Source organism: Pristiophorus japonicus, chromosome 6 (assembly GCF_044704955.1).
Source record: "Pristiophorus japonicus isolate sPriJap1 chromosome 6, sPriJap1.hap1, whole genome shotgun sequence".
Classification (NCBI taxonomy): Eukaryota; Metazoa; Chordata; class Chondrichthyes; family Pristiophoridae; genus Pristiophorus; species Pristiophorus japonicus.
Genome location: NC_091982.1, coordinates 52,730,658 through 52,753,578, shown reverse-complemented (window position 1 = coordinate 52,753,578; position 22,921 = coordinate 52,730,658). Strand labels below are relative to the sequence as shown.

At 47.9% G+C, this 22,921-nt stretch overlaps 1 protein-coding gene across 1 annotated transcript in view; it reads left to right on the top strand.

Moving 5' to 3' along the window:
* Positions 1–22,921, top strand: part of il1rapl2 (interleukin 1 receptor accessory protein-like 2) — a 704,017-nt gene that overhangs the window by 625,153 nt on the left and 55,943 nt on the right. Inside the window, exon 9 of the mRNA XM_070883960.1 lies at positions 15,857–16,000. Within this exon, the coding sequence (XP_070740061.1) occupies positions 15,857–16,000 (144 nt within the window). The remainder of the gene's footprint in view (positions 1–15,856; positions 16,001–22,921) is intronic.

The following is a 22,921-nucleotide window of genomic DNA, read 5'->3' as shown; positions in this document are numbered from 1 at the left end:
CGATACTGAAGAACACCTCCACAACCTGGAGGAGGTGCTACGCAGACTGGACCGGGTGGGGCTGCGACTGAAAAAGGCGAAGTGCGTCTTCCTAGCTCCAGAGATAGAATTCCTGGGGATGAGGGGAGCAGCAGACGGGATCAGACCTACTGCGTCCAAAACGGAAGTGATCCAGAGAGCACCCAGACCCCGTAACACGACGGAGCTGCGTTCGTTCCTGGGGCTCCTGAATTATTTTGGTAACTTGCTTCCCAAATTGAGCATGCTGTTAGAGCCGCTATACGTGCTCCTACACAAAGGTCGCGAATGGGTCTGGGGGGACAGCCAGGAAAAGGCTTTTGATAGACCACGCAATTTGTTATGCTCCAACAATCTGTTAAAGCTATATGACCCATGTAAGAAACTTGTTTTAATGTGCAATGCATCGTCCTATGGGGTCGGGTGTGTGTTGCAGCATATTGATGCCAATGGTCAGTTACAGCCAGTAGCTTATGCCTCCAGAAGTCTATCCCAGGTAGAAAGGGGCTACGGGATGGTAGAAAAGGAAGAGCTTGAATGCATCTATGCAGTAAAAAAAATGCACCAGTGCCTGTTTGGTAGGAAATTTGAGCTGGAGGCAGATCACAAACCCCTAATGTCCCTTTTGGCCGACAACAAGGCTATAAATGCAAATGCGTCGGTCCGCATACAGAGGTGGGCACTCACGTTAGCCGCCTATGACTCTACAATTCGGCACAGATCGGGCACTGAAAACTGCGCCAATGCGCTCAGCAGGCTCCCACTACCCACCATCGAGGGGGCAACCGAGCATGCTGCTGAGATGGTCATGGCTGTTGAAGCTTTCGAAAGCGAAGGCTCACCCGTGACAGCCCGTCAGATCAAAGTTTGGACAAAAAGAGACCCGCTACTGTCTTTAGTCAAGAAATGTGTCCTGAATGGGGACTGGGCAGCCACGTATGGGGTATGCCCTGAGAAATTTAAACCATTTCACAGGCGCAAGGATGAACTCTTGATTCAGAACGATTGCCTACTATGGGGAAACCAAGTAGTCATGCCCCAGATGGGCAGAGAGGCGTTCATCCGAGAACTCCACAATGAGCACCCGGGCATTGTCATGATGAAGACAATTGCCAGGTCACACGTTTGGTGGCCAGGAATAGATGCAGACCTGGAACTTTGTGTTCGCAGGTGCAACACATGTGCCCAGCTGGGCAATGCACCCAGGGAAGCCCCCCTTAGCCCCTGGTCCTGGTCCACCAAGCCATGGTCTCGCATCCATGTGGACTACGCAGGTCCTTTCATGGGAAAAATGTTTTTGGTTGTAGTCAACGCCTACTCCAAATGGATCGAGTGTGACATTCTCAATTCAAGCACATCCTCTACCATGGTAGAAAGTCTACTGGCAATTTTCGCCGCCCATGGTCTACCGGACGTCTTGGTCAGCGACAATGGCTCGTGCTTCACAAACACTGAATTCCAGGACTTCATGGCAGGAAATGGTATCAACCATGTCAGAACGGCACCGTTCAAGCCGGCCTGAAACGTCCAGGCGGAACGAGCAGTGCAGATAATCAAACGGGGATCCTCAGAATCCAAGAGGGGTCCCTACAAAGCCGTTTATCACGCCTCCTGTTGGCCAATAGATCCCGACCGCACTCGCTTACAGGGGTTCCACCTGCAGAGCTGCTAATGAAAAGGACACTCAAAACCAGGTTATCCCTTATACACCCCACCATGAAAGAAATTGTTGAGAGCAGGCACCTGTCACAATGTGACTACCATGACGGGAATGCGAGGGCGCGATGTATTGATGTCAATGACCCTGTCTTTGTCCTCAACTACGCTGCAGGGCCCAAATGGCTTGCAGGCACTGTGATTGCCAAAGAGAGGAATAGGATTCTGGTAGTTAAACTCACCAATGGACAAATCTGCCGCAAACACGTGGATCAAACAAAAAGGAGGTTCAGCAACCCCATAGAAGAAGCAGAGGAAGAACACGATGTCGAGTTCACTCCACCACAGGTGACCGAACAACCGGAACCAAGTGGAGGAGAGCCCAGTCACTGTGGGCAGTCCGGACAGGCCTGAGGCACCGCAAACAGCAGACACTCAGGCCAGCGCCCAACAACCGGAGCCCCAACTCAGGCACTCTACAAGGGAGCGTAAACCACCAGAGAGACTTAACCTGTGATCCCAATAAGATTTTGCAGGGGAGGTGATGTCATGTATTCTACTGTCATTGTAATCCATGTATAAACTGACCTAAGTTGTACACCGTGAGAACACTGACCATGAGGGATGGTGAACTTGTGGGAGACACTCCTATCCTGGACTTTCAGGTATAAAAGGGGAAGCTCCACCCATCTTCTCCACTTCAGTGCTGGCTAATAAAGGTTGCTGGTCTCAGAGTGACCTTCTCTCTAGTATGGGCCTCGTGTGCATTTGTACTGTATAGTAAGGACATATTAGATTTGATGCCAGAGAAGACATCTGTGCTGTCGCACTCCATCCAAGTTGGGTGTGAATGGAGTGCCCTCTGCTGTCTATTTCCATGCTTAGCTTCTTAAATTGCCTCGGGTAAAAAAAAGTCCAATTTAATCATAGCGCAGTTGAAATATGCAGTATTTCAGCACAATATTCCAACACAATGATTTTGATGGATGCTTCAGAAATATTATAAATGTATGCGCTATATCTATTTTTTTTTAAATGAGGGATAAATGGAGTGCACACTCTGACTATAATGTATGGTGACAGTTGCCAGTTTGTGGTTCCTCAACACGGACTCTGTTTGGCTGAATTCATTTCTTTTTAAGCACAATAATCTTTCCCGTGATTGGAGCTCAAATTCGCAGTATTTTTTTTTCCGGTTTTATTATTCAAATTTTCCAAATGGGAATTTGAAAATACATTACTGATTTACGAAGCACAACTCTGAAGATAATCCTTCAGCACTTAAAAAAAAAACACTGATTCCTCACCCAGATGAAAAGGCAGTTGTTTCAGACCTTATGTCGTCTGAACTGCAAAATAAAGCAATTGTGATCAAAAGATGAGGGGGCCAAAATTGCCCCTTCCATTAAGGCCTCTGACCACCGGAAAGCGGTGGTCACTGGGTGGCGCGGAATGGCCGCCGATTTTTTGTGGAATGGCCGCCGCTCGTGCAATTGCCTTCGTGCTTTTCCGGCGATGACCATATCCGCCCCGCTCCCCCTACTTCCGCCCGCAGCCTCCTAAGTGCGTCATCAGAGCGCGCACCACCAATATCCCGCCCCGGAAGCAAAACTCGGCTGCAAATTTCGGCAGATAGGCCGTCGCATCCATCGCGCCGGCCAGATCACATCAAAAACGGTCGGTGCGCCCCGTTTCTGGCGAAGGTGAATTTCGGGTGCGAGATTCTTTTTTTTGTGAAAACTGTGTTTAGATTGAAGTGGTGCAGTGGTATTTCTTGGGAAGAGTGGGGGGAAGAGGAGTTTACATGTATCAAATCCTCAAGAGTCTCAAAAAGTGGGCCAAAACCGTCATTTATTTTTTCCACAGTTTGGATCTCTTTAATCGTGTTGTAATGCATGAAGGTAGCCACTAAGAACACAAACATGACAATTTACCATGCTTGTAACTCTAATTGGCCCGAGATTTATGACCAGTGTGGATCATTAGGAGATGGATCCGGCAGCAGCGACTGTGGAGACTCATGTATTTTCTATTCGTGCCGTGTGCCGAAAAAAGTGACGGTAGGAATTACACGTGGGGGAGGTGGGGTAGTGGGGGCTCGGGAATATCGAGTTCCAAAGAGATTTAGGGGTGCATGTGCACAGTTCACTAAAATGTCAGGTACACAAAATAATCAAAAAAGGGAATGGAATGTTAGCCTTTATAACTAGAGGGCTAGAATATCCAGGGGAGCAAGTTTTGCTGCAGCCAAACAAAGCCCTGGTTAGACCACACCTGGAGAACTGCATGCAGTTCTAGGCCCCGTACCTTATAAAGAATACATTGGCCTGGGAACGAGTGCAGATTCACCAGAACATTACCAGGGCTCCAAGAGTTAGAATGTGAGGAGAGATTACATAAACAAGGATTGTATTCCCTGCACTATAGAACGTTAAGGAGTGATTTGATGGAGGTTTTTAGGATTTTGAAAGGAATTGACAGGGTGGATAGAGAGAAACTTTTTCGGATGGCGGAGACTCTAGGATAAGGGGGCATAACCTTAAAACCAGGGCCAGGCCATTCAGGAGAGAATTTAGGAAACGCTTCATGCAAAAGGTGGTAAAAATTCTTTGAGGATGTAACGAGCAGGGTGGATAAAGGGGAACCAGTGGATGTGGTGTATTTGGACCAGAAGACATTTGACAAGGTGCCACATAAAAGGTTACTGCACAAGATAAAAGTTCACGGGGTTGGGGGTAATATATTAGCATGGATAGAGGATTGGCTAACTAACAGAGAACAGAGAGTCAGGATAAATGGTTCATTCTCTGGTTGGCAACCAGTAACTAGTGGGGTGCCGCAGGGATCAGTGCTGAGACCCCAACTATTTACAATCTATATTAATGACTTGGAAGAAGGGACTGAGTGTAACGTCGCCAAGTTTGCTGACGATACAAAGATGGGAGGAAAAGCAATGTGTGAGGAGGACACAAAAAATCTGCAAAAGGACATAGACAGGCTAAGTGAGTGGGCAAAAATTTATCAGATGGAGTATAAAGTGTGAGGACATGCACTTTGGCAGAAAAAAATCAAAGAGCAAGTTATTATTTAAATGGAGAAAGACTGCAAAGTGCCGCAGTACAGTGGGACCTGGGTGTACTTGTGCATGAAACACAAAAGGATAGTATGCAGGTACAGCAAGTGATCAGGAAGGCCAGTGGTATCTTGGGCTTTATTGCAAAGGAGATGGAATATAAAAGCAGGGAAGTCTTACTACAGCTATATCAGATATTTGTGAGGTCAAACCTGGAATACTGCGTGCAGTTTTGGTTTCCATATTTAAGAAAGGATATACTTGCTTTGGAGGCAGTTCAGAGAATGTTCACTAGGTTGATTCTGGGGATGAGGGGGTAGATTTATGAGGAAAGGTTGAGTAGGTTGGGCCTCTACTCATTGGAATTCAGAAGAATGAGAGGTGATCTTATCGAAATGTCTAAGATTATGAGGGGGCTTGACAAGGTGAATGCAGAGAGGATGTTTCCACTGATGGGTGAGACTAGAACTAGAGGGCTTGATCTTAGAATAAGGGGCTGCCCATTTAAAACAGATGAGGAGAAACTTCTTCTCTCAGCGGGTTGTAAATCTGTGGAATTCGCTGCCTCAGAGAGCTGTGCAAGCTGGGACATTAAATAAATTTCAGACAGAAGTAGACAATTTCTTAAACGATAAGGGGGTAAGGGGTTATGGGGAGCAGGCGGGGAAGTGGAGCTGAGTCCATGATCAGATGGAGTTAAAATAAGATACAGATCAGCTATGATCTCATTGAATGGTGGAACAGGCTCGATGGGCTGAATGGCCTCCTCCTGTTCCTATGGATTGTATGGCGCCTTAACAAACCAGAAGGTGTTAATGTCATGAACACAGCAATAGCCCGTAGACAAGCTGAACTAGGGTCAGTCTCTGTAGGTCCTAACTGCCTCAGCTCTTTCTCTGTCTCACATATTCCACCTTCTGAAGGCAACTCTCAATTATTCTGAAAGACTGCACTATCAGATGATAGAGATTCAAGTCGGTTAATGTGATCCTGACTGCCAGGTCTCAGTGTAATATCAGGACTGTTTAGCATAGAATTTAAGGGGGCAATTTATAGCCCCATAACCGCCTCCGGCAGTTTTTGCCCGGGAGAGGGGACGCTACCGCTACCCAGGAAATTTCCCGGGCGTTCGTGGAAGCACTGCCACAGCAGCGCTGTGCCCCGCGGTTAGAGATCCGCTCCGCTGCACTAACGGTGACCCCACACTGCCCCATGCCATCCCCTTAATGCCCCGCGATACTCGCGGACATCTGCTCTCAGGCTGCTGATTAAAGATGAGGGCTTCAGCGCCCCGGGCCACCATCTTTTTTTGTCGGCCAATTCTCGGGTGGCGTGGTACGGGCGGCCAATGTGCAGCCCGGCACTCAGTCTTTGGTGCCGGGCTACAGGCCCGGTTGCACGCTGCCCTCTTGGCCCAGTGGAGGCCACCAGAAACTGAGCCAGAGTGCGCAGCAGCCCTCCCCTTTAATCGAAGGGGGAGGAGCGTTGAAGTGTATCGGCGCTACGCGGGAGCAACAGGGTAGCGCTGAAGATTTCACCTCAGTCGCACCCCGGGACCCGCCCCCAAAGGAAGTGGAATGCCGGAGATTGCGCTTTGCTTCCTGTGAGGGCGGTGAGCCCAATTCAGTGATGGGGATGGGACTTCCACGCAGGACGCTAAAAGTCCCATCCCCAGAAGGTTAAGGCCCCCAAACGGGCTGCGGGGAAATTTTGCCCCTTAAATGTTTTACGCTGTAGTGGGTTTAGAAGCTTTTAAAGAAAAGGTGACTTTATTTTACATTATTATCTGCATTTATGGCATAATTTCAAGCAGGTTGCTCAGTTGCTTGTTAGCACTATCGCAGAGAGAGTGACACAACTAATGTTAATGCACATAGACAGATCCTCAATAAGAACAGACCAAAGTGCGCAATATTTATTGGTGTGCAGTCGTCCTGGCTGCATATCAGCTTTCTTTCCGAATGTGTTCACCCAAGATAAAAGAATAGTCCATTGTAATGAAATGTTAGATGTGAAGTGGGATCCGAAGGGGAGGCTCCGGAGATTGAATATTTAATGTGGACTATGGTTTGATATTGAGTTAAGCAGTCTTGAAATTATAATAATCAGCATCATGCTTCAGAAGCACACAAGGAGAAATGTGGAAGGCAGGAATTTGAGATGAATAATAAAGTGAGAGCGAGGTATCAGAGACACAAACGTGCGGCCAAGATTTGTTGAAGAGCTGGAATGTGAAGGGCATAAACCAAGTGACAAACGGGGAAAAGAATGTCAGATGGGAAACAGCATAGAAAACATGCTTACACTTTCTCCGATCTGACATTCTTTTTCCCGTTTGTTTCTTAGTTTATGTCTTTTACATCCTACGCTCTTCAACAAATCTTGGCAGCACGTCTCCTCCCAGTGGCTGAAGAGTTCCTCCCAGAGTCACAATGCAGATTCCGCCAACTAAGGGGCACAACGGACATGATTTTCACCACACGACAAATCCAAGAAAAATGTAGGGAGCAGCATCAACCACTGTACATGGCTTTCTTTTGACCTCACAAAGGCGTTCGATTCTGTCAATTGTGAGGGATTATGGAGCATCCTTCTCAAAGTTGGCTGTCCTCAAAAATTGTTCACTCTCCTCTGCCTGCTTCACGACGACATGCAAGCCGTGATACTTACCAACGGATCCACTACAGACCCAATACAAGTGCGGACCGGGTTCAAGCAAGGTTATGTCATCACATCAACGCTCTTCTCAATCTGCCTCGCTGCAGTGCTTCATCTCACCTTTAACAAGCTCCCCGCTGAAGTAGTGTTAAACTACAGGACAAGCGGGAAATTGTTCAACCTCCGACGCCTCCAGTCCAGATCCAAGGTCTTTGCAACCTCTGTCATTGAATTACAATATGCAGATGACGCTTGCGTTTGTGCACACTCGGAGTCCGAACTCCAAACCATCGTCGACACCTTTACTGAAGCGTAGAGAATCTGGGCCTGACATTAAATATAAGTAAGGCAAAGGTTCTCTACCAACTTGCCCCCAACACACAGTACTGCTCCCCATTTATCAAGATCCATGACGAGACTTTGGACAATGTAAACCACTTCCCATACCTTGGGAGCCTACTATCAGCAAGGGCTGACGTCAATGAAGAAGTCCAACACCGCCTTCAGTGTGCCAGTGAAGCCTTCGGTTGACTGAGGAAAAGAGTATTTGAAGACCAGGATCTCAAACTCGGTACCAAGCTCATGATACTCCTCCTATATGCTTCAGAGACATGGACCATGTGCAGTAGGCACCTCAAAACACTGGAGAAGTATCACCAACACTGCCTCCACAAATCCTGCAAATTCATTTGCACCAATGCCAGCGTTCTCTCTCAGGCCAACATGCCCAGCATTGAGGCATTGACCACACTCGACCAGCTCCGATGGGCGGGCACATTGTCCACATGTCCGATACTAGACTCCCGAAACAAGCACTCTACTCCGAGCTACGTCACGGCAGGCGAGTCCCAGGAGGGCAGAGAAAATACTTCAAGGACAACCACAAAGCCGCCTTGAAAAAAATGTCACATCCCCACCGACTCTTGGGAATCCCTGGCCCAAGACCGCTCAAAGTGGAGGAGAAGCAGCCGAGAAGGCGCCGAACACTTTGAGTCTCTTCGCCGGGAGCACGCAGAAGCCAAGAACAAACAGCGGAAGGAGTGTACGACAAATAAAACACCCCACCCACCCGTGCTTTCAACCACCGTCTGCCCCATCTGTGACAGAGATTGTAGATCCTGCATCGGACTCATTAGTCACTTTAGAGCTCCTGTTAGTGTGGAAGCAAGTCATCCTCGACTACATAAGAACATAAGAATTAGGAACAGGAGTAGGCTATCTTACCCCTCGAGCCTGCTCCGCCATTCAATAAGATCATGGCTGATCTGGCTGTGGACTCAGCTCCACTTACCCACCCTCTCCCCATAACCGTTAATTCCCTTATTGATTAAAAATCTATCTATCTGTGATTTGAATACATTCAATGAGCTAGCCTCAGCTGCTTCCTTGGGCAGAGAATTCCACAGATTCACAACCCTCTGGGAGAAGAAATTCCTTCTCAACTCGGTTTTAAATTGGCTCCCCCGTATTTTGAGGCTGTGCCCCCTAGTTCTAGCCTCCCCGACCAGTGGAAACAACCTCTCTGCCTCTATCTTGGCTATCCTTTTTCATGGGACTCCGGGGGACTGCCTAAGAAGAAGGAGAAGAAGAAAAGACACTGCAGCAAGAAGCAGTAGACTGGGAGAGATTGGTGAGCTGGAGAGTGAATCGGTGCAAGGTGAAAAAGAGATCCTATTAAACCCATTATTTGTTCAGACTATATACAAACTACTATATTACAGACTCTTCTTTCGGATGAGACGTTAAACCGATGCCCCGTCTTCTCTCTCAAGTGGATGTAAAAGACCCCATGGCACTATTTCGAAGAAGAGCAGGGGAGTTATCCCCGGTGTCCTAGCCAATATTATCCCTCAATCAACATCACTAAAACAGATTATCTGGTCATTTTCACATTGCTGTTTGTGGGAGCTTGCTGTGTGCAAATTGGCTGCCGCGTTTCCTACATTACAACAGTGACTGCACGCCAAAAGTACTCCATTGACTATATATAAATCCAAGTCTTTCTTTTTCTTATTCACCTATTTAATCTTGAGACAAAATTGTAAAAAAAAAAAATTCTCTACTCCCCCCCCCAGAGAACTGTGGAGGCTATATATTTAAGGTGGAGATAGACAGATTTTTGAATGATAAGGGAGTCAAGGGTTATGGGGAGCGGGCAGCGAAGTGGAGTTGAGGCCATGATCAGATCGGCCATGATCTTATTGAATGGGGGAGCAGGTTCGAGGGGCCAAATGGCCTACTCCTGCTCCTATTTCTTATGTTCTTATTGGGCATAAAGTTCTGGTTGGAGGCTTCCTTTGGATGAACGCCTCCGACCCAAAATGTTTCTACGAATGTACCTGGTGGTCCTGGGTGCACCTTTGATTCTGGTCGGAGGCCTAGATTCGATGTGTAGCGTATGGGAAGAGGACACACGAAAAAGCTGGAGTCACGTGGGCCTGGACCACCAATCACGGTGCAGTATTCTCATTGACAGTAATGGAAACTCTATTTCTCCGAGTTCCCATTACTAGCAATGAGAATAACCCCCTAAAACACAAACACAACATAAAACACCTCACATGTTTAAAATTAATTGAAATTAAAGAATGAAATGTGTTGGGAAAAATTTTTTTTTTTTTTTTAAATATGTTTTAATAGGGTTTATAATAAACTTGCCTTAATGGACAGGGTTTATACTCTAAAAATGTTTATGTTAATGTCATTTTTTTATGCTTTAAAACTCTTACACTGGTAGTAGCAGCTATGCGCCTGCTTTTACCAGACCTAAAAGTTTGAAGGATATTCGCGGGGCAAGAGATGGGCAAAGAGCTCAATCTCTCCCGGGCGAATGTCTTCCCAGGGATGCAGAGGATCTGACAAGTGAAATCTGGACAGATCGGAAAAGCCGGTTTATGGCACATGCGCATTCACGAAAACCGGCTTTTGCAAGGCCTCGCCGGACCCGTACGTATTCCGTACGTATTCCGTATGGACCCGGCAAGGCCGGTATTTTACCCCCATTATTCGTTGCAGTTGTACCTGGATTATTAGGAAGTTCCAGGAGATTGAGGTGACTCTTTCATGAATCTTCGTGATGAGGGTGGTGAAAGCAGTTGCAATAGTAACTTTAAAAAAAGGGAATTTGGATTATATACTTGAAAAGGAAAAATGTGCAGGTCTGCAAGGAAAGAGCAGGGGAGTGGGACTGATTAAACAGCTCTTTCAAAGAGCCGGCACAGGCACGATGGGCTGAACGACCTCCTTCTGCACTGTGAGATTCTATGTTCTATACCCTCTGCCCTTTCCATAAGGTTTGAGATGGTTTTATCTCTCCAGTATTTTCCACACAATCTTCGAAAACTGCTATTTATAATCCAGGGCAGAAAATGAGGTTCATCTTTAAAGTCGTACCCGTTTGGAAAAGAATGTTGGATCGCTAGGAGAAGAGAGCGACAGCTGCATATTAGTTTATGCAATCTGTTGGGAATGAATGATATAGGGGCTAGAATTACCCCAAAGCCCGCCAGAGCCTGATCGCCGCCCAAAAAGTCGCTAAGGCTGGGAATATTATCGCTGGCGAAAACTTCCTTTAAAAAAAACATCCGCCCAGCGAAAAATATGGGCCCTGCATCCCAATCTGGGCGGAAAAACGCAATTCCGGCTAGATTGGGCGGTGCCGAAAGAAAACGGGCGATAAATTTTCGAAATTTATAAAAATTTACCCCGAGGCTATGGGTTGGGCCTAACATGAGAAAAAGAATAAAAATAATTATTCAAAAAACCTAATTAAAAATCAAAAAAGCATTTCCACCACATTTTTAAATTAAATCACCCCAACAGATTTTGAAAATAAATAGTAACAAACCAATCACTGAACTTTTTCTTGTAGACCTACTTACCCACCGCCAGCTCCACTGATCCTCGTGGGCAGTTTTAAAAAAATGTTTTAATACTTACCTACGGGTCCCCAGTCAGCCAAAGATTGCGCCAGGGCGATCTGTGGATGGTGCAAGCCGGTGTCCGCTCCCCAGCAGTACTTCCTATCCGCCGGCGTGCCTCAGCTGGGGAATTTTTCACCGACCCGATTCTCGCCCAAAACGGCCAATACCGCCGAGAAACCGGGTGGTGAACCAGTGCAAATTCTAGCCCATAGTATTTTAATCTTCACTGATTTGGGTCATCTTTTGTATAACGGGTGACTGAGGCGTTTCCGCCTGTTTTACATCACCGCCCATGTCCGATTGCTCCCCCATCATTTCTTTACTTGAATGCAAAGGGAAATGGTAAATCAAAGATATTTGCACAGTAGCCCCAAGTCTAGTGTAATAAGTAAATTAATCTTCTCTGAAATGAAATCCCTTGAGGTTCTGGAATACCTATGCTGGCATGATCTTTATGGACGCCTCTCAGCACCAAGGGACACGACTGCTACCTCCTCTGCGGGTTCCACGGCGGCCATCATTATTTTGAAGAATTGGCTTATGTTGTCCACTGCTTGTTACCATTGAAATGATCCTGCCTGATTACACTGGCTACAAAATAAATAGACCCATTCTGCTTCAGGAGCTGGAACATTTGTACAGATAGGTCAGGATAGGTTGGTCGGTGTTACAAAGCATGGAAGCCTTCCGAGATTTAAAAGGAACTAGGCTTAGGTCAGGGAAATTTGATTCAAGAAGAGATTTACTCGCAAGAACCTTGTTAAATTAAACGAGATGAAATATCAGTTGCTATGAATGCCAAGCAGTTGATTTATCATTGATTTTCCTCATCAGAAAATCAGAGAATGAAACAGCACAGAAAGAGGCCATTCGGCTCATCGTGGCTGTGATGGCTCTTTGGTAGAGCTATCCAATTAATCCCACTCCCCTTGCTCTTTCCCCATAGCCCTGTACATTTTTTCTCCTCCTTTTATTTATCGAATTCTCTTTTGAAAGTTACTATTGAATCTGCTTCCACCGGCCGTTCAGGCAATGCATTCCAGATCACAACAACTCGCTGTGTAAAAATAATGTTGCCTCTGGTTCTTTTGCCAATCAGCTGAAATCTGTGTCCTCTGGTTACCAACCCTGCTGCCAGTGGAATCAACGTTTCTCCTTGTTTACTCATTCAAGATTTTGAACAGCGTATCAAATCTCCTCTTAACTTTCTCTGCTCTCCAGTCTCTCCACTTAACCTTGGTAACATTCTAGTAAATCCCTTCTGCGGTGTTGTGGAAGCATGATTGAACTGAACTCTGGTCAACTTTCTACTGGAATCAGAGAAGCGGTCCTCAAGTGCACTCCTGAAAACATCCAATTAATTCCTTGGAGCTAAAATTCCCTCGAATGCATGCAATAAGCATTAACTGAATAAATCGCACAGTCGGTAACTTTACAACCATTTCGAGGTTTACTGTAGCTGCTGAAGGTTTAAATATAATGGGCCAAAAGACCCTGATGTAGACAAGAACGTTAAAACTATGAAGAATCCTGAGTGGACAAGATACTCCCTAATGCCAGAGGTTTAATCTTATGCTGGCATCTGCTTAGCCAAGACTGAGATTAAATATTACAATGATAGAAAAAGCTTTTAAAAGCAAATATTGATAACACACAATTAAGACACTGCATTGATATTTTATATAAAATATTTATTGACCTGATAGTTAAAAATAATTCCAATGCTAATTCATGTTTTAAATGCTCCTGTCGGTAATAATATTGTGTTGGATTTTCTATTCACATTTCTAGGCTGTGACTGGTGTAATATTAGGATGATGCCTGAATTCGTTTTGTAACCACATAGTCAAGAATTTAAGTCTTTTTTAAAAATTCATTCATGGGATGTGGGTGTCGCTGGCAAGGCCAGCATTTATTGCCCATCCCTATTTGTCCTTCAGAAGGTGGTGGTGAGCTGCCGCCTTGAACCGCTGCAGCCCATGAGGTGAAGGTGCTCTCACAGTGCTGTTAGGAGGGAGTTCCAGGATTTTGAACCAGCGACGATAGAGGAACAGCCGATATATTTCCAAATTAGGATGGTGTGTGACTCGGAGGGGAACGTGGAGGTGATGGTGCTCCCATGCGCTTGCTGCTCTTGTCCGTCTAAAGTCTATAGGCCTATTTGGCACATTATATTATGGCGTCATCTGTATGTTGTGAATTGGGTTGAAAGTCAATCAGGGAAAACTCTTGATAACTGATTGCACAGCAATATTTATTAGTTATGGAGAAGCCTAAGGCTCCCTCCCACCTGATAGGTGCCATATTGAAGCATAAACCCGTAATGTATTGGCTTCATGGGTTCTTTGCTTAAGAAATCATAGGAGCACATTGCTATTAAGAACTGGTTGGTTTAGTAACAAAGGTTTAACAATCACACTACACATTACCAGTTCATCTACCATAACTGCATACCTCGTTGTGCATGACCTGGACCCAACTGAAAGGGGTTTTATTGAGTCTTGTGAACATCACGTAACTGGCTAAGCCACTCACAATACAACAGCTCGACAAACCTGTGTGCATACTCATAGGTACATTCATTACCACACCTATACAAGCGAACAACATGTTATTCCTTACCTTCACCAAAATTTTGCTATTCATCATAAGTTAGAATATATTTATATATTTAATAGAAACAATAGAGGTTACTGTCATTTTTTTTCTCTCATTTGATAATGATACTTTCTAAATTATAAACAATTTTGGCCTGGAAATTGCAGTCGGAGGATTGCCACCAATGTACACCTCCGAACCGCAAGCAAACTCCATACTTACCTGCTGTCTCTGCAGCTTCGGACTCTTGCAGTCCTGGGCCTGCAGGCGTAGGCCTGGGTAAAGGCCCATGTATCCCAGGGCGAAGGCCATATTGTGCTTGTATCTTCTATTCACATTTCTTCGCTGTGACTGATATAATATTACGATGATGTTTGAACTCATTTTGTATCCACATAGTCAAGAATTGAAGTCTTTTTTTTATTCGTTCCTGGGTTGTGGGCGTCGCTGACAAGGCCGGCGTTTATTGCCTATCCCGAATTGCCCTCGAGACGGTGGTGGTGATTCGCCATCTTGAACCGCTGCAGTCCCTGGGATCACGTAGGCCAGACCAGCCAATGACAAAGGGGGATTCCTATTATGCTTATGGAGATTCCATTTACGTATAGAATCCCCATAAGCATAATAGACATCACCTAATAAATATAATTTCACAAAACTCAAATAAAAGTAAATGATCACAGGTTCAAAATTAATTATAATACCCTGTAATTAAGTATTTCAAATAAAAATTAAATTTTTTTTGAAAAATAAATGTAAACATTTTTAAATGGGACAAAAATAACCTAAACTAATTTTCAATGCAAGTGAATGTTTAAATAATTTTTTTAAATGTATTTTTACATTTATTGTAACCCTTGTGCTGGTAAAAGAAGGCCATACCTCTGCTGTTGCCAGGCGTAAGGGTTTGGTGGGTATTCACAGTGCAGTTCTGTGACAGCGAAAGTGAATTTCCAGTCGATGCATACTCTCTGTCAAGGAGAATTGCAGGTTCTGGGTTTTCGCCCACACGCATCGCTTCACATGCGGAAACCCGGAACTTGTGGGCCCATTCCCAGCACTTACGATGCCTCATACGCCCTCCGTGGCCCCGCAAAATCCGGGCCATTGTATTTTGGAATCACAAACAGCTTCATTAAGCATTGAGTTTGATTGCTTTTGGTTAAGTAAAGAGGGCCAATTAAGTTATTTATCTTAAATATTGGTCACAAATCCCACTTCAGACTCTGAAAAGACATATCGTGCGGAATATATTCTCTGTCCTTAGGCGAGTTTGTAGATATATAGATTAATATCTGAGGAGAATGTGTTACCTTATTGATATATTACATTCACAAAATCTTATGCTGGCAAATTAATAACAGTATTATTTGACCTAAATGTGTTATAATCTCAGTGTGGTCATGTGTTGAGAAGATAAATGTTTGCCAGCTGTAATATCTGTTGGGAGCTGCATTACTCTTGAGGCATGAGTTTATAGAATCATTGCGTGATTCAGAACAGAAGGAGGCCATTTGGCCCATTGTTCCTGGACCAGCTCTTTGAAAGAGCTACCAATTAGTCCCACTCCCCTGCCCTTTCCCCTTAGCCCTGCAAATTCTTATCCTTCAAGTATTTATCCAATTCCTTTCTGAGAGTTACTATTGAATCTGCTTCCACCGCCTTTCCAGTCAGTGCAGTCCAGATCATAACAACTCACTGCGTTAAAAAAATCCTCCTCATCTCGCCTCTGGTTCTTTTGGCAATTACCTTAAATCTGTGCCCTGACCTCTGCTTACTGACCCTTCTGCCACTGGAAACTGTTTTCTCTGCATTACCTGAAATGAGGGCCCGATTTAAATGAGTCACTGAATTTTTCTTTGGCTCACCAGTACTTGTGCTTTGCTGTGATGACCTACTTTATGATTCTATTAACCTCCATTTGTTCCAGACCTGATGTACAGAGTAGAACTTGCAGGCGGCTTGGGAGCTATCCTTCTCCTGATCACCTTTCTTGTAACGATATACAAATGCTACAATATTGAAATGATGCTGTTTTACCGGAGCCATTTTGGAAGTGATGAAACAGAAGATGGTAAGTAGACGCACATTTTAACGATGTCGTGCTTCTGCTACAATATAGGGCAATTTTTGTGTTTTTTTAAAAATGTGTTCATGTGATTTGAGCGTCGCTGGCAAGGCCAGCGTTTATTGCCCAAGAGAAGGTGGTGGTGAGCTGCCTACTTGAACCGCTGCAGTCTGTGTGGTATGTTTCTCGTAGCAGTTTGTTGCAACTGGGGGTGGCCCATTTCAGAAGGCCAACCACATTGCTGTGGTTCTGGAGTCACATAAAGGCCGAACCGGGTAAGGATGGCAGATTTCTTTCCTAAAGGACATTAGTAAACCAGATGGCTTTTTACAACAATCCGGTAGTTTCATGGTCACCATTACTGATACTAGCTTTTTTTTAATTCCAGATTTCTTTAATTAACTGAATTTAAATTCCCCCAGGTGGGATTTAAACTCATGTCTCCGGATCATTAGTCCAGACCTCTGGATTACTAGCCCAGTAACATAACCACTGTGCTACATTAGCCAGTTTGGAATCAATGTACTGTTTCAGCAGTTTGGGTATTGTGCGTTATGGTCGTGATGTTATTTTTCTGCAAGCTAAGGTTCTCACAGGGTTTTCATGTAACCATTTTTCATCAGAAAATATAAGTGTGATAAAATGTTCTATTACCCAAAAGAGATGGTTTCTTGACAGGTTTATGTATACCGCATAATACTTTAATTTAACAAAATGTCCAACCATACACTGTTGTCATATTTTTCATAACACCAATTACACCACAGCCGCCTTTGTGTTGTATTATACTTGGCTGCATGATAACTCCACCAGCAAAGGGTTTATGCGGGGAGGATAAGTTTTAAAATTCTGCGGCCCTGTTCTACTTTTTTTGTTTTTGTTTCCCCTCGTGGGGAAATATAGAACTAGGGGACATTGTCTCAGAATAAGGAGCCGCCCATTTAAAACGGAGATGAGGATGAATTTCTTCTCTCAGAGGGTCGTGAATCTTTGGAATTCTCTGCCCCAGAGAGCTGTGGAGGCTGAATATATTTAAGGTGGAGATAGACAGATTTTTGAACGATAGGGGAGGCACGGGAATGGGTAGGGAAGTGGAGTTGAGGCCAAGATCAGACCAGCCACGGTTTTATTGAATGGCGGAGCAGGCTCGAGGGTGCCAAATGGCCTACTCCTGCTCCTATTTCTTATGTTCTTATGTCCTAACTCGCAACAAGTCCCGTTTATCCATCATCCCTGTGCTCGCTGATCTACATTGTGTCTCAGTTAAGCAATGCCTCGATTTCAACATTCTCATCCTTGTTTACAAATCCCTCCGTGGCTTCGTCCCTCCCTATCTCTGTAATCTCTCAGTCTTACCACCCCACGAGGTGTCTGCGATTCTCAAATTCTGCCCTCTTGAGCATCCCTGATTATAATTGCTCCACCATCAATGGCTGTGCCTTCAGCTGCCTGGGCCCTAAGCTCTGAACATCCCTGCCTACACCTCACCGCCTCTCTACCTCTCTCGCCGCCTCTATAACACTCCTTAAAACCTACCTCTTTGACCAAGCTTTTAGAGATCGGCCATAATCTCTTCTTATGTGGCTCGGTGTCAAATTTATCAGTTTTGTCTTATAACATTGTTGTGAAGCAGTCATCAAGATCCACAGTGCGGCCCTGGACAGCGTGGACCACTTTCCTTATCTCGGGAGCCTCCTATCATCAAGAGCAGGCATTGACGACGACGTCCAACACCGCCTCCTTCGGCCGCCTGAGGAAAAGAGTATTTGAAGACCAGGCCCTCAAAACTGTCACCAAGTTCATGGTCTACAGGGCCATAGTAATACCCACCCTCCTGTATGGCTCAGAAACATGGATCATGTACAGTAGACACCTCAAGTCGCTGGAGAAATACACCAACGATATCTCCGCAAGATCCTACAAATCCCCTGGGAGGACAGACGCACCAATGTTAGCGTCCTCCACCAGGTCAACATCCCCAGCATTGAAGCACTGACCACACTTGATCAGCTCTGCTGGGCAGGCCATATAGTTCGCATGCCAGACACGAGACTCCCAAAGCAAGCGCTCTACTTGGAATTCCTTCACGGCAAATGAGCCAAAGGTGGACAACGGAAATGTTACAAGGACACCCTCAAAGCCTCCCTGATAAAGTGCAACATCCCCACTGGCACCTGGCCAAAGACCGCCCTAAGTGGAGGAAGTGCATCCGGGAGGGCGCTGAGCTCCTCAAGTCTCGCCGCCGAGAGCATGCAGAAACCAAGCGCAGGCAGCAGAAAGAGCATGCGGCAAACCTGTCCCACCCACCCCTTCCCTCAACGACTATGTGTCCCACCTGTGACAGAGATTGTAGTTCTCGTATTGGACTGTACAGCTCCTAAGAACTCATGTTAAGAGTGGAAGCGAGTCTTCCTCGATTCCGAGGGACTGCCTATGATGATGATGATGAAGCGCCTTGTGATGTTTTACTACGTTAAAGGTACGATATAAAGAAAAGTTGTTGTTATTGTTGAAGCACTCAATTCCTCTGTGGCAGGGCATTAAAAGTGACCATCAGTAACTAAAGCCAAAGGAAGAAAATTGTTGTTTATAAATGATGGAATATAGCTGTTGCGTGATTTGTTGCTGTGGGTTAAGGAGTGAAAAATAATAGGAGCAATCTGCTTGCATGTCTGATTTATCAAAAAATCTAGACTTTAAACAGCCCCTGTGTATAAGGTACGACCTCACTGTTTTGGCTGCCGTTGTTGGTGTTAAACAAATAGTTATGCTAGCTTATAGGAGAGTTCCTCATCATCATCATCATAGGCAGTCCCTTGGAGTCGAGGATGACTTGCTACCACACTAGAAATGGGTTCTCAGGTGACTGAAGAGTCCGATGAGGGACCTACAGTCTCTGTCACAGGTGGGGCAGACGGTGGTTGGAGGAACGGGTGGGTGGGGAGCCTGGGTTGCCGCACGCTCCTTCTGCTGTCGACACTTTGCTTCAAATTGCTCTCGGCGAAGAAACTCAAGGTGTTCAGTGCCTTCCCGGATGCTTTTTCTCCAATTTGGTAGCGGTCTTTGGCAAGGGATTCCCAGGTGTCAGTAGGGATATTTCATTTTTTCAAGGGGGCTTTGAGGGTTTCCTCTCCCTACCTAAGGCTCACTTGCCATGTTGGAGCTCCGAGTAGAGCCCTTGTTTTGGGTGTCTCGTGTTAGGCATTCGGGCGATGTGGCCCATCCAGCGAAGCTGATCAAGCGTGGTCAGTGCTTCAATGCTGGGGCTATTGGCCTATCCTACCAATGGATTTGCAGGATCCTACGGAGGCAGCATTTGTGGTACTTCTCCAGTGCTTTGTGGTGCCTGCTGTACATAGTCCATTTCTCTGAGCCGTATAGGAGGGCGGATATCACCACTGGGTTCGAGGTCCTGATCTTGAAACACTCTTATCCTCATGCAACCGAAGGCTGTACTGGCAAACTGAAGGCGGTATTGGACCTCATTGTCGGTGTCTGCCCTTGTTGACAATCGGCTCTCGAGGTATGGAAAGTGGTCCACGTGTCCAAGGCCTTGTCGTGGATTTTGATAACTAGGGGGTGGGGGGGGAGGGAGGTCAGTGCTGTGTGGCGGGGGCAGGTTGGTAGAGGACCTTTGTCTTCCAGATGTTTAGTGTAAGGCCCAAGCCCTCATATGCCTCGGCGATGGTATTGACGATGGCTTGGAGTACGGGCTCCGAGTGTGCGCAGACACAGGCATTGTCTGCGTACTGTAATTCAATAACGGAGGATGGGACAACCTTGGAACTGGCCTGGAGGAGGCAGTGGTTGAACAGATTCCCGTTTGTCCTGTAATTTAGCTCCACTCCAACGGGGAGCTTGTTGAGAGTGAGATGGAGCACTGCAGCAAGGAAGATCGAGAAGAACGTTGGTGCGATGAGACAGCCTTGCTTGACCCTGGTCCGAATGTGTAATGGGTCTGTGGTGGATCCGTTGGTCAGGATCACAGCTTGCATGTCATCGTGGAGCAGGCGGAGAATAATGATAAAATTTTGAGGGCAGCTGAATCTGAGGAGGATGCTCCATAATCCCTCACAGTTGACAATGTGAGGTAGAAGAAGGCCACGTACAGGGGTTTGTTCTGTTCCCTGCATTTCTCTTGTAGCTGCTGCGCAGTGAAGATCATGTCAATTGTGCCCCTTAGAGGGCGGAATCCGTATTGCCATTCTGGGAGGAGTTTTTCAGCCACAGGAAGAAGGCGATTCAAGAGGATTCTTGTGGTGACTTTCCCGGTGGTTGACAGCAGGGATATTCCTCCTGTAGTTACCGCAGTCGGACTTGTCACCTTTCTTGAAGATGGTCACGATTACAGCAACTCTGAGATCTCCTAGCGTGATCTCCTCCTTCCAGATGACATGTACACCATATTGTATGGTGGATGGCTTCTTAATGTACTCGAGTAATTTATTTACAGGTACCCAGAGAATCTCTTGTGCTCCAGGGACTTGAGCACATAATCCAGGCTGACACTGCAGTGCTGCACCATCGGAGGTGCCGTCTTTCGGATGAGATGTTAAACCCCCCCGTCTGCTCTCTCTCAGGTGGATGTAAAAGATCCCATGACACTATTTTGAAGAAAAGCAGGGGAGTTATCCCTGCTAGCTAATATTTATCCCTGAGTAAATTGGGGGGGGGGGGGACAGTGTGCTGGCGGGAGTGTGTGTGGGGACAGTGTGCTGGGTGGGGGGGGTGTGGCGACAGTGTGCTGGGGGGGTGGGGTGTGTGGGGACAGTGTGCTGGGGGGGTGTGTGTCTTTGTGGGAACAGTGTGCTGGGGGGGGTGTGGCGACAGTGTGCTGGGGGGTGGGGTGTGTGGGGACAGTGTGCTGGGGGGGGGTGTGTGTGTGTGGGGACAGTGTGCTGGGGGGGTGGGGTGGGGTGGGGACAGTGTGCTGGGGGGGGTGTGTGTGGGGACAGTGTGCTGTGGGTGTGTATGGGGACAGTGTGCTGGGGGGGGGATGTAGGGACAGTGTGCTGTGGGGGGTGGTGGGGACAGTGTGCTGGGGGGGGGTGTGGGGACAGTGTGCTGGGGGGGGGGGTGTGGGGACAGTGTGCTGGGGGTGTGTGTGTGGGGACAGTGTACTGCGTGGGGTGTGTGTGGGGACAGTGTGCTGGGGGGGGTTGTGGGGACAGTGTGCTGGGGGGGTGTGTGTGGGGACAGTGTGCTGCGTGGGGTGTGTGTGGGGACAGTGTGCTGGGGGGGTGTGTGTGGGGACAGTGTGCTGCGTGGGGTGTGTGTGGGGACAGTGTGCTGCGTGGGGTGTGTGTGGGGACAGTGTGCTGGGGGGGGGTGGGTGTGTGGGGACAGTGTGCTGGGGGGGTGTGTGTGGGGACAGTGTGCTGGGGTGGGTGTGGGGACAGTGTGCTGGGGGGCCGGTGGGGACAGTGTGCTGGGGGGGGTGTGGGGACCGTGTGCTGGGGGGGTGTGGGGACAGTGTGCTTGGGGGGGTGTGAGGACAGTGTGCTGGGGGGGGGGGGCTGTAGGGACAGTGTGCTGGGGGGGGGGTGTGGGGACAGTGTGCTGGGGTGGGTGTGGGACAGTGTGCTGGGGGGGGATGTGTGGGGACAGTGTGCTGGTGGGGGGTGTGTGGGGACAGTGTGCTGGGGTGGTGTGTGAGGACAGTGTACTGGGGGGGGTTGTGGGGACAGTGTGCTGGGGGGGGTGTGGGGACAGTGTGCTGGGGGGGTGATGTGTGAGGACAGTGTACTGGGGGGGGAGGTGTGGGGACAGTGTGCTGGGGTGGGTATGTGTGGGGACAGTGTGCTGGGGGGTGCTGTGGGGACAGTGTGCTGGTGGGGGGGTGAGGACAGTGTGCTGGGGGGGGTGTGTGTGTGGGGACAGTGTGCTGGGGTGGGTGTGGGGACAGTGTGCTGGGGGGGATGGTGTGTGGGGACAGTGTGCTGGGGGGGGGGTGTGTGAGGACAGTGTGCTGGGAGTGGGTGTGTGTGGGGACAGTGTGCTGGGGGAAGAGGTGTGTGGGGACAGTGTGCTGGGGGGAGAGGTGTGTGGGGACAGTGTGCTGGGGGGAGAGGTGTGTGGGGACAGTGTGCTGGGGGGATGGTGTGTGGGGACAGTATGCTGGGGGGAGAGGTGTGTGGGGACAGTGTGCTGGGGGGGGTGTGTGGGGACAGTGTGCTGGGGGCGGGTGTGTGAGGACAGTGTGCTGGGGGGGTGTGTGTGTGGGGACAGTGTGCTGGGGTGGGGGTGTGGGGACAGTGTGCTGGGGGGGTGATGTGGGGACAGTGTGCTGGGGGGAGGTGTGTGTGGGGACAGTGTGCTGGGGGGGGTGTGGGGACAGTGTGCTGCGGGCGGCTGTGGGGACAGTGTGCTCCGGTGGATGTGGGGACAGTGTGCTGGGGGGGTGTGGGGACAGTGTGCTGGGGTGGGTGTTTGGACAGTGTGCTGTGTGGGGGTGGGTGTGGGGACAGTATGCTGGGGGGGGGGGGTGTGTGGGGACAGTGCTGGGGGGGTGTGTGTGGGGACAGTGTGCTCGTGGGGGGGGTGTGGGGACAGTGTGCTGGAGGGGGCTGTGAGGACAGTGTGCTGGAGGGGGCTGTGAGGACAGTGTGCTGGGGGGGATGTGAGGACAGTGTGCTGGGGGGGGTGTCGGGACAGTGTGCTGGGGGGGGTTGTGTGGCGACAGTGTGCTGGGGGGGGTGTGGGGACAATGTTCTGGGGGGGGGTGTGGGGACAGTGTGCTGGGGGGGTGGAGGTGTGTGGGGACAGTGTGCTGGGGGTTGTGTGTGGGGACAGTGTGCTGTGGGGGGGGTGTGGGGACAGTGTGCTGGGGTGGGGGGTGTGTGGGGACAGTGTGCTGGGGGTGGTGGGTGTGTGGGGACAGTCTGCTGGGTGGGTCATGTAAGGGGGTGTTGAAGAGGGTGAGCTTGA